General features: G+C 48.2%; 1 protein-coding gene across 1 annotated transcript in view; it reads right to left on the reverse strand.

The window, feature by feature from the left end:
• Nucleotides 1–626: 626 nt before the first annotated feature.
• SELENOT (selenoprotein T) overlaps nucleotides 627–10161 on the reverse strand; it is a 40563-nt gene continuing 31028 nt past the window's right edge. The window contains exons 5-6 of the mRNA XM_075340757.1: nucleotides 4101–4256; nucleotides 627–1287 (exon numbers count right to left, since the gene is read on the reverse strand). Of these exons, the coding sequence (XP_075196872.1) occupies nucleotides 4129–4256 (128 nt within the window). The 3' untranslated portion in view covers nucleotides 627–1287; nucleotides 4101–4128. The remainder of the gene's footprint in view (nucleotides 1288–4100; nucleotides 4257–10161) is intronic.

The following is a 10161-nucleotide window of genomic DNA, read 5'->3' on the forward strand; positions in this document are numbered from 1 at the left end:
TACAGTATCAATACCATGTAGTAATCTTAACAAATCGTACCTGCCTGTACTGTTTTTATATAACCTTGTCTTATCTTGCTGTAGTATGTCGCCATTTTTTCTGCAGCCCTTCAGTTTTGTTTTTTTTTGCTCTTTTCCCACCTATTGTAAAAGTGCTAGTATATTTTAATCAAGAGATCCTTCTAAAAACTTCTAAACCTTATAAATGAGCCCCTGCTATGTACTGTGTAATGCGAGAAATTTCTTCAGCTCACCTGCTGCCCGGGCTGCTGGTCCTTGCGGGTGCCTGGAATCTACCGGTAAGTCCCAGCCGGTTAGAAGTAATGGAAAGAAAGGAAAAAGATCCGGCACAACCTCTTCTAAGATAAAATCATCCAAACTTTATTTTTGAATATTAAAAAAGTTCCATCCGTGAAACCGAAAGAGGTGTTAATCCATGGAAACTTAACGCGTTTCGGACTTCCGCATTAAAACAAAAAAGAGATTAAGGACTCTTGTTTTAATGCGGAAGTCCAAAATGCGATATATATAATATACACACACAATTATATATTTGTAAAGTGCTGCAGAGTATGATTGTGCCACATAAGAAAAACATAATTAATAACAAATGGAGTCCACACACGTTCTGATGTTTTACTTTAATGGTAGGTTTATTTAACTTAATTTGCATCGTCTGTAAAGAGGACTAGTAGAAAGGCTCAGTTTAAAAACTCTACAGTAACTCGAATACAACAGGCTAGCTCCATCCTCCATACGGTCACCAATAAATCTCAAATGCCGATAAATGTGTTTATAATTTAGAATAACTTAGCGATCTGCAATATAATCTTATTATACAGAACATCCAGAGAACTAAACACGAACAGTAGCCGATTACTGGAGTCTTTTCTTTTTTTGCTAGAGCTTCACTTTAAACTATAAAAAGAACAGATTCTTATAAAAATTAGATATCAAAGACAAAAATCTCAGGAAAATGAATTAACCTATTCCAACACTGTAAATGATGAATAGAAAACAAGGTTTAATGCCAGCATTATGTGACGTATGGAACAACATGAAAATGGCTTTAAAACAAAAAACGTGGTTGGATCTACACAATTTTCATTGCAGTGTGGCTGTAAAACTCCACAAGAGGGCAGCACTCAGAGAAACCTCGCATGTAGAGCTTCAAAAGGTACAACGAGATGGCGGAGACATCCAGCCGGCACTAACAGGAGCTGTCTTCAGTGCGAGCCTTCATAAACACCAGCCCCGCTGACACCTTCAGGAAAGCTCACGTCATGCCTGCAAGGTTTAGAAATAGAGGTTCGTTAGTCGCAGGTAGCTACATTAATAATCCCGCACACTGACAGCATATCGGCCAGCACCATTATATGGGCAACTCAATGTAGCTGGAAAACATTAATGCTGTTACTCTGGCCCTGGCATTACTCCACACACTACCAGGGTGTTGGCACCAAAGGGCTCTAGTAAACAGGTAGTGGATAGGGAAGATCCACATCGGAATAATGTGCTGTAAGCTTCCATGCTTGAGATTCATAAATGGGAGTGTGTAACCAGGGGAGGGATAGTCATTTGGTTTTCCGAATATGAACTTACCACATTTTTATATCATGCAAGTTCCCTACAATTGGAGTCTAATAATATAAAACCTATAAGTTATGGTGTCATAGTTAAGGGGCTGTCTGGTCACTATATGACAAACTGATAGCGTGCGATGTGCACACAGTCATGATTCCCCTATATCCTTAGTGTGAGTAGGCAGTCAAATGCCATGTGCACACTTGTGGTCACGTGACGACTTGAGTAAAGGAAACAAGTCTATTTAACATATGACTGCAAGTGTGCAAACTGCGTACATGTAGTCAAGCTTGCATCGGGAAGAACAGATCATGGCAACTGTGTGAGCATCGCAGGCGGTCATGATTTGGCAGTCACATAGAAGGATTGTAGACTTTTCTTCGGAGACTGGACAATGCCTCTTAAACACCAGAGCTATAATTCAGAAACTGCGTTGCAAATTGTCCTGGGCAGTCAGAGAAAATCAGGCACATCTTTCCTGTGATCACGGGGGAGGAAAATTGATGTGACAGGGATTTTTCTGGGACTTGTGTTACATGTAATGATCATTTTACAGTTCAGAGAAAATACTGGTAACACATTCAAATCAATATAATGAGAGAGACATATCACTGAAACTATAAGGCTATGTGCCCACGGGACTATGTACCCACAGAAAACCTGCGGATTTATCTGGATTTTCTAGATAAATCCGCACGTTTTCGCAAGTACAGACACTCCCCATGTTATCCTATGGGACATAGGGAGAGCTGTGTCCTTGCTGCGGTACGTGCTGCGGTATGTGCGGCTGGTGCTGCAGATGTCCCACAGCCGCACGTAACTGCATGCCAATTATTCCTGTGGAAATACCTGCGGATGTCCAGCCAGGAAATAGAGGCCAGGACTTCCACGGGTAAGTCACACAAATGTCCGCAGGTTTACCGCAGATATTTTGCTGGAATCCCGCAGCAATGGATAGCTGCGGATTCCGTGGAGCTGCTGCGGGAAGCCTGCGGACGTACCTGCGGATATATTCGCAGATGCGAGCTCCCGTGGGCGCATAGCCTAACAACTATAACAAATTAAGGCTTTCAATAGACTACAGAACAAGAGAAGGTCATGGGGATTCTGATTACAAGCAAGCTGAGCAGCAGGACATGTCAAGAAGCAGCTGCAAAAGCAAACAAGATTTTAGGGTGTATATAAAAAGATTTAGATCCCGTGATCCAAACGTATTGTTACCCCTCTATAAAGCACTTGTAAGGCCACATCTGGAATATGGGATCAAGTTTTGGGCTCCACATTTTAAAAAGGACATTCAGAAGTTAGAGTCAGTTCAAAAGGAGGGCAACTAGATTGCAAAAAAATAAAATAAAAAAATGAAAGGCTGACCATCATAAGATGAGAGGTTGGAAAAGTTGAGATTCTTTGACTTATAAAAAAAATAAAAAATGTCTAGTTAGAGATATTATTTACATATAAAATACATGTGTGGTTAATACAAAGGACTGGCACATGACCTATGCCCTTTCAAAGACAATACTAAGGACCAGGCGGCGATTCCAGCAGCTAAATAGGAAACGGTTCTTTACAGTTTTGGCGTTCCACAGTGACTGCTCTACCACAAGAGGTAGTAATGGCGGTCAGTATAACAGGTTTTAATAAAGGGCTGGATGATTTCCGCAGTACCATTGACTTTGTGGGTTATAATCCCGTGACAGAATGTATGATTGGTGGAGAAAGATTGAGCTCAATTGACCCAAGTCTTTCTTCAACCTATGTAACGTCATTGTACAATCAGTGACACTCCTCATGGGGGAGGGTTGAGAGAAGCAGTGACACCAGCGACGCCCCTGATGACAATTCGTTTGTTGGCTGTGCTAGTTGTGGGGCGGTGCTGCTTCCATCTCAGTCTTTCACTGAAGCTATGGTAGAGATTGGAGCGGAGTGACATTGGAGCGGAGTGACGGCGCTGCGCTAATCTCTCAGAGTATCTGTCAACATGGATCCAAGAGGTCTTCAGAGGGCAGCGATGTAAAAAAACCCCCAAAAAAACTAGTAAGTAACTGCAATGCTGCCCCCTATTGACAACCAGTTCCAGGAGGGGTGGTGGATGCTGCGGGGACGTTAGTGCAGCCCCAGCCTCCTGTGACAAAGTTTGAAATTCCAAAACAAAACATCACATGAAGTACAGAAAAACAAAAACGCACACACTTCAGGATTAGCTAGATAGGTAGAGGTGTAGGGTAGTGTAATAGAGCAAATTAAAGAGTGGTTAGTGTGTAAGGATCGATACATAGAAAACATTTTAGGTGCTGGACCACCCCTTTTAATGTCGCTCCACAGAAATGGGAGACATTGCATCCCAGTACTATGTAGAAAACCGGTTGGGTAACCTCATTAATAGCAGGTCTTCATATTTCTTATGCCCTTCCCTATTTTTTTGCTAATTACTGGCAGAGAATATTCGACTCCCTCACTCGTGACATTATTTCAGCAGAAACCCATAGGAAGGTTAGCGACATCCATATACTTACAAGATGAATCTGGTGCTGGAAAATGTGGCTACGAGCGGTGGTGGTTGGGAATCGCATCCATGTGAACATTTAACTTCATCTCATTATCAATAATTTGGACAAGTTGCTGCATTGATGGGATATGGCCAGATTCTAGCTTTGACCACACAGGAACATCTGGAATAAAAAAAAATAATATATGAGACAAGGAAGAAAAATGCCACCACCGAGGCCCAAATATTAGCGTACAATCTATTGGAGGGACGAGTACAGACAGCGGCTAGATCCTGAACTCCATCACTCGCTGATCTGTGGTCCTCTGTGCAGATGGATGCTCTGGATAGCAAATTGTCAATTCATTCTCTAGCTTGATCTGTGACCAGAGTTTTACAGACGGGGGCTCGTGTAGAGGCAGAACAACTTCATAAGTACTGTTTAGTAGTAGCTGCCTGCAGTCAGCAGTGGTCATGAACATTCATGTTCCCAAAAAGTGCAATTTTAGAGGACACAAAAAACTCCACATTATCCATTTAAAGTCAAGTAAAGCGAATCCATGTTCAACTATTAAGAAGTTGGCAGTGTATGTGCCTGGCGAGGGCAGCGGTACTTAAAAGGGAACCGGTTTCCAGATTTTTACCTATTAAAAGTATCACCTTCTGCAGCTCCTGGGCTGCATTCTATGAAGGTGCACCTTGGCCCAGACTCCCTTTCCAGACCCCAAAAATAACTTTATAAAACTTGGCAGTTAGGTATGCTAATTACCTTGGTTGGCCAGATGGGCGGGCTCATTTTCTGCTCCTTTATCCCCCTCCTGCTGCTGATCGCCATCCTCCTTCCTTGATTGACGGGATGACGCCCTCAGTCATCCTCCTTGTCACATTTTCAAATCTCGCTCTGCCATATCGCAGCCAGAACAGAAAACATAGCTGCCCTCGCTCGCACCGGTGAGCTAAATGCACAGGCGCGAGATTATGGGCAGGTACGAGCATGGCGCTGGTGAGGTCGGCGCTGTGCATGACCGATCAGCGGCAGGAGGGGGATAAAGGAGCAGAAAATGAGCCCGCCCATCTGGCCAACCAAGGTAATTCACATACCTAACGGCCAAGTTTTATAAAGTTATTTTTGGGGTCTGGAAGGGGAGTCAGGGCCAAGGTGCACCTTCATAGAATGCAGCCCAGGAGCTGCAGGAGGTGATTCTTTTAGTTTAATAGGGAAAGAAGGGAATTTTGTTTACTTACCGTAAATTCCTTTTCTTCTAGCTCCTATTGGGAGACCCAGACAATTGGGTGTATAGCTTCTGCCTCCGGAGGCCACACAAAGCATTACACTTTAAAAAGTGTAACCCCTCCCCTCTGCATATACACCCTCCCGTGCATCACGGGCCCATCAGTTTTGGTGCCAAAGCAGGAAGGAGGAAACTTATAAATTGGTCTAAGGTAAACTCAATCCGAAGGATGTTCGGAGAACTAAACCATGAACCAAAGAACAATGCAACATGAACAACATGTGTACACAAAAAAACAACAGCCCGAAGGGAACAGGGGCGGGTGCTGGGTCTCCCAATAGGAGCTAGAAGAAAAGGAATTTACGGTAAGTAAACAAAATTCCCTTCTTCTTTGTCGCTCCATTGGGAGACCCAGACAATTGGGACGTCCAAAAGCAGTCCCTGGGTGGGTAAAAGAATACCTTGAATAAAAAGAGCCGTAAAACGGCCCCTTCCTACAGGTGGGCAACCGCCGCCTGAAGGACTCGCCTACCTAGGCTGGCATCTGCCGAAGCATAGGTATGCACCTGATAGTGTTTCGTGAAAGTGTGCAGACTCGACCAGGTAGCCGCCTGACACACCTGCTGAGCCGTAGCCTGGTGCCGCAATGCCCAGGATGCACCCACGGCTCTGGTAGAATGGGCTTTCAGCCCTGAAGGGACCGGAAGCCCAGACGAACGGTAGGCTTCAAGAATCGGTTCCTTGATCCACCGAGCCAAGGTTGACTTGGAAGCCTGTGACCCTTTACGCTGGCCAGCGACAAGGACAAAGAGCGCATCAGAACGGCGCAGGGGCGCCGTACGAGAAATGTAGAGTCTGAGTGCTCTCACAAGATCTAACAAGTGCAAATCCTTTTCACATTGGTGAACTGGATTAGGACAAAAGGAAGGTAAGGAGATATCCTGATTGAGATGAAAAGGAGATACCACCTTAGGGAGAAAATCCGGGACCGGACGCAGAACCACCTTATCCTGGTGAAACACCAGGAAGGGGGCTTTGCATGACAGCGCTGCTAGCTCAGACACTCTCCGAAGAGATGTGACTGCCACTAGGAAGACCACCTTCTGCGAAAGACGTGAAAGAGAAACATCCCTCATCGGCTCGAAGGGTGGTTTCTAAAGAGCCGTTAGTACCCTGTTAAGATCCCAGGGTTCTAGCGGACGCTTGTAAGGAGGGACTATGTGGCAAACCCCCTGCAGGAATGTGCGTACCTGCGGAAGCCTGGCTAGACGCTTTTGAAAAAACACGGAAAGCGCCGATACTTGTCCCTTGAGAGAGCCGAGAGACAAACCCTTGTCCAATCCGGATTGAAGGAAGGACAAAAAAGTGGGCAAAGCAAACGGCCAGGGAGTAAAACCCTGATCAGAACACCAGGATAAGAAGATCCTCCACGTCCTGTGGTAGATCTTGGCGGACGTTGGTTTCCTGGCCTGTCTCATAGTGGCAATGACCGCTTGAGATAACCCTGAAGACGCTAGGATCCAGGACTCAATAGCCACACAGTCAGGTTGAGGGCCGCAGAATTCAGATGGAAAAATGGCCCTTGAGACAGCAAGTCTGGTCGGTCTGGCAGTGTCCACGGTTGACCCACCGTGAGATGCCACAGATCCGGGTACCACGACCTCCTCGGTCAGTCTGGGGCGATGAGGATGGCGCGGCGGCAGTCGGACCTGATCTTGCGTAACACTCTGGGCAGCAGTGCCAGAGGAGGAAATACATAAGGCAGTCGAAACTGCGACCAATCCTGAACTAATGCGTCTGCCGCCAGAGCTCTGTGATCTTGAGACCGTGCCATGAATGCCGGGACCTTGTTGTTGTGCCGTGACGCCATTAGGTCGACATCCGGCGTTCCCCAGCGGCAACAAATCTCTTGAAACACGTCCGGGTGAAGAGACCATTCCCCTGCGTCCATGCCCTGGCGACTGAGAAAGTCTGCTTCCCAGTTTTCTACGCCCGGGATGTGAACTGCGGAGATGGTGGAGGCTGTGGCTTCCACCCACAGCAGAATCCGCCGAACTTCTTGGAAGGCCTGATGACTGCGTGTGCCGCCTTGGTGATTGATGTACGCCACTGCCGTGGCGTTGTCCGACTGAATTCGGATCTGCCTGCCTTCCAGCCACGGCTGGAACGCCTTTAGGGCTAGATACACTGCCCTTATCTCCAGAACATTGATCTGAAGGGAGGACGTTGGCTGAGTCCAGGTGCCCTGAGCCCTGTGGTGGAGAAAAACCGCTCCCCACCCTGACAGACTCGCGTCCGTCGTGACCACAGCCCAGGATGGGAGCAGGAAGGATTTTCCTTTCGACAGAGAAGTGGGAAGAAGCCACCACTGAAGAGAGACTTTGGCTGCCCGAGAAAGGGAGACGTTCCTGTCGAGGGACGTCGACCTCCTGTCCCATTTGCGGAGAATGTCCCATTGGAGTGGACGCAGATGAAACTGCGCAAATGGAACTGCCTCCATTGCTGCCACCATCTTCCCTAAGAAGTGCATGAGGCGCCTCAAGGGGTGTGACTGGGCTTGAAGGAGAGATTGCACCCCTGTCTGTAGTGAACGCTGTTTGTCCAGCGTGGAGCTTCACTATCGCTGAGAGAGTATGAAACTCCATCCCGAGGTAAGTTAGCGATTGGGTCGGAGTCAATTGTGACTTTGGGAAATTGATGATCCACCCGAACCTCTGGAGAGTCTCCAGAGCAGTATTCAGGCTGTGTTGGCATGCTACCCGGGAGGGTGCCCTGACTAGAAGATCGTCTAAGTAAGGGATCACCGAGTGTCCCTGAGAGTGTAGAACTGCCACCACTGTTGCCATGATCTTGGTGAAGACCCGTGGGGCTGTCGCCAGGCCGAAAGGCAGAGCCACGAACTGAAGGTGTTAGTCTCCGATGGCGAAACGCAGGAAGCGCTGATGCTCTGGTGCAATCGGCACGTGGAGATAAGCATCCCTAATGTCGATTGACGCTAGAAAGTCTCCTTGGGACATCGAGGCGATGACGGAGCGGAGAGATTCCATCCGGAACCATCTGGTTTTCACGTGTCTGTTGAGCAGTTTGAGGTCCAGAACGGGACGGAATGATCCGTCCTTTTTTGGCACCACAAACAAGTTGGAGTAAAAACCGCGACCACGTTCCTGAAGGGGAACGGGGATCACAACTCCTTCTGTCTTCAGGGTGCTCACCGCCTGAAAAAGAGCCTCGGCTCGCTCGGGGGGCGGAGATGTTCTGAAGAAACGAGTCGGAGGACGAGAGCTGAGCTCTATCCTGTAACCGTGAGACAAAATGTCTCTCACCCATCGGTCTTGGACATGTGGCAGCCAGGCGTCGCAAAAGCGGGAGAGCCTGCCACCGACCGAGGATGCGGTTTGAGGAGGCCGAGAGTCATTAGGAGGCCGCCTTGGGGGCGGTTCCTCCGGCAGTCTTTTTAGGACGTGACTTAGACTGCCATGAATCCGAGTTCCTCTGGCCCTTCTGTGGCCTGTTGGACGTGGAGAATTGAGACCTGGCTGAGGGCCGAAAGGACCGAAACCTCGGTTGTATCTTCCGTTGCTGAGGTCTGTTTGGTTTGGACTGGGGTAAGGACGAGTCCTTTCCCTTGGATTGTTTAATGATTTCATCCAATTGCTCGCCAAACAGACCGTCGCCAGAAAATGGCAAACCGGTTAAGAACTTCTTGGAAGCAGAGTCTGCCTTCCATTCGCGTAGTCACATGGCCCTGCGGACTGCCACTGAATTGGCGGATGCTACCGCTGTACGGCTCGCAGAGTCCAGGACGGCGTTCATGGCGTAGGACGAAAAAGCCGACGCCTGAGAGGTTAAGGATACAACCTGCGGAGTAGAGGCACGTGTGACTGCATTAATCTCAGACAGACAAGCTGAGATAGCTTGGAGTGCCCATACGGCTGCGAATGCCGGAGCAAAAGACGCGCCTATGGCTTCATAGATGGATTTCATCAGGAGCTCTATTTGCCTGTCAGTGGCATCCTTGAGCGATGAACCATCTGCCACTGCTACTATGGATCTAGCCGCCAGTCTAGAGACTGGAGGATCCACCTTGGGACACTGAGCCCAACCCTTAACTACGTCAGTGGGGAAGGGGTAACGTGTGTCATTAAGGCGCTTAGTAAAGCGCTTGTCCGGAAAAGCTCGGTGTTTCTGGACTGTATCTCTGAAGTTGGAGTGATCGAAAAACGCACTCCGTGTACGTTTGGGAAAACGAAATTGGAATTTCTCCTGCTGAGAAGCTGACTCCTCAATCAGAGGCGCTGGAGGAGAAAGTTCTAGCACCTGGTTGATGGACGCTATAAGGTCATTTGCTATGGCGTCCCCTTCAGGTGTATCAAGATTGAGAGCAGCGTCAGGTTCAGAGCCCTGATCTGCCACATCCGCTTCATCCTCCAGAGAGTCCTCATGCTGAGACCCTGAGCAGTGTGATGAAGTCGAGGGAAGCTCCCAGCGAGCCCGCTTAGCCGGTCTGGGACTGCGGTCCGTGTCGGAGTCCTCACCGTGGGACCTAGGAGTCACCCCAGGAGCACTTTGCTGCTCCAACCGAGGGGGGCCTGGGGGCAATGATTCAACAGTGCCCGGGGCCTGTGTTACCGGTCTGTGCTGCAAAGCTTCAAGTATCTTAGCAGACCATCTATCCATAGACTGAGCCATGGATTGAGAAAGTGACTCAGAAAGTTTGTCAGCCAACACTGCAAACTCTGTCCCTGCCACCTGGACAGTGGTAGCCAGTGGCTCTACCAAGGCCGAGGGTCCCACCAGTGGCTGAGGCTCCGGCTGAGTGAGTTTCACAGGGGCCGAGCATTGCACACAATGAGGGTA

This window comes from Anomaloglossus baeobatrachus, chromosome 3 (assembly GCF_048569485.1).
Source record: "Anomaloglossus baeobatrachus isolate aAnoBae1 chromosome 3, aAnoBae1.hap1, whole genome shotgun sequence".
Classification (NCBI taxonomy): domain Eukaryota; kingdom Metazoa; phylum Chordata; class Amphibia; order Anura; family Aromobatidae; genus Anomaloglossus; species Anomaloglossus baeobatrachus.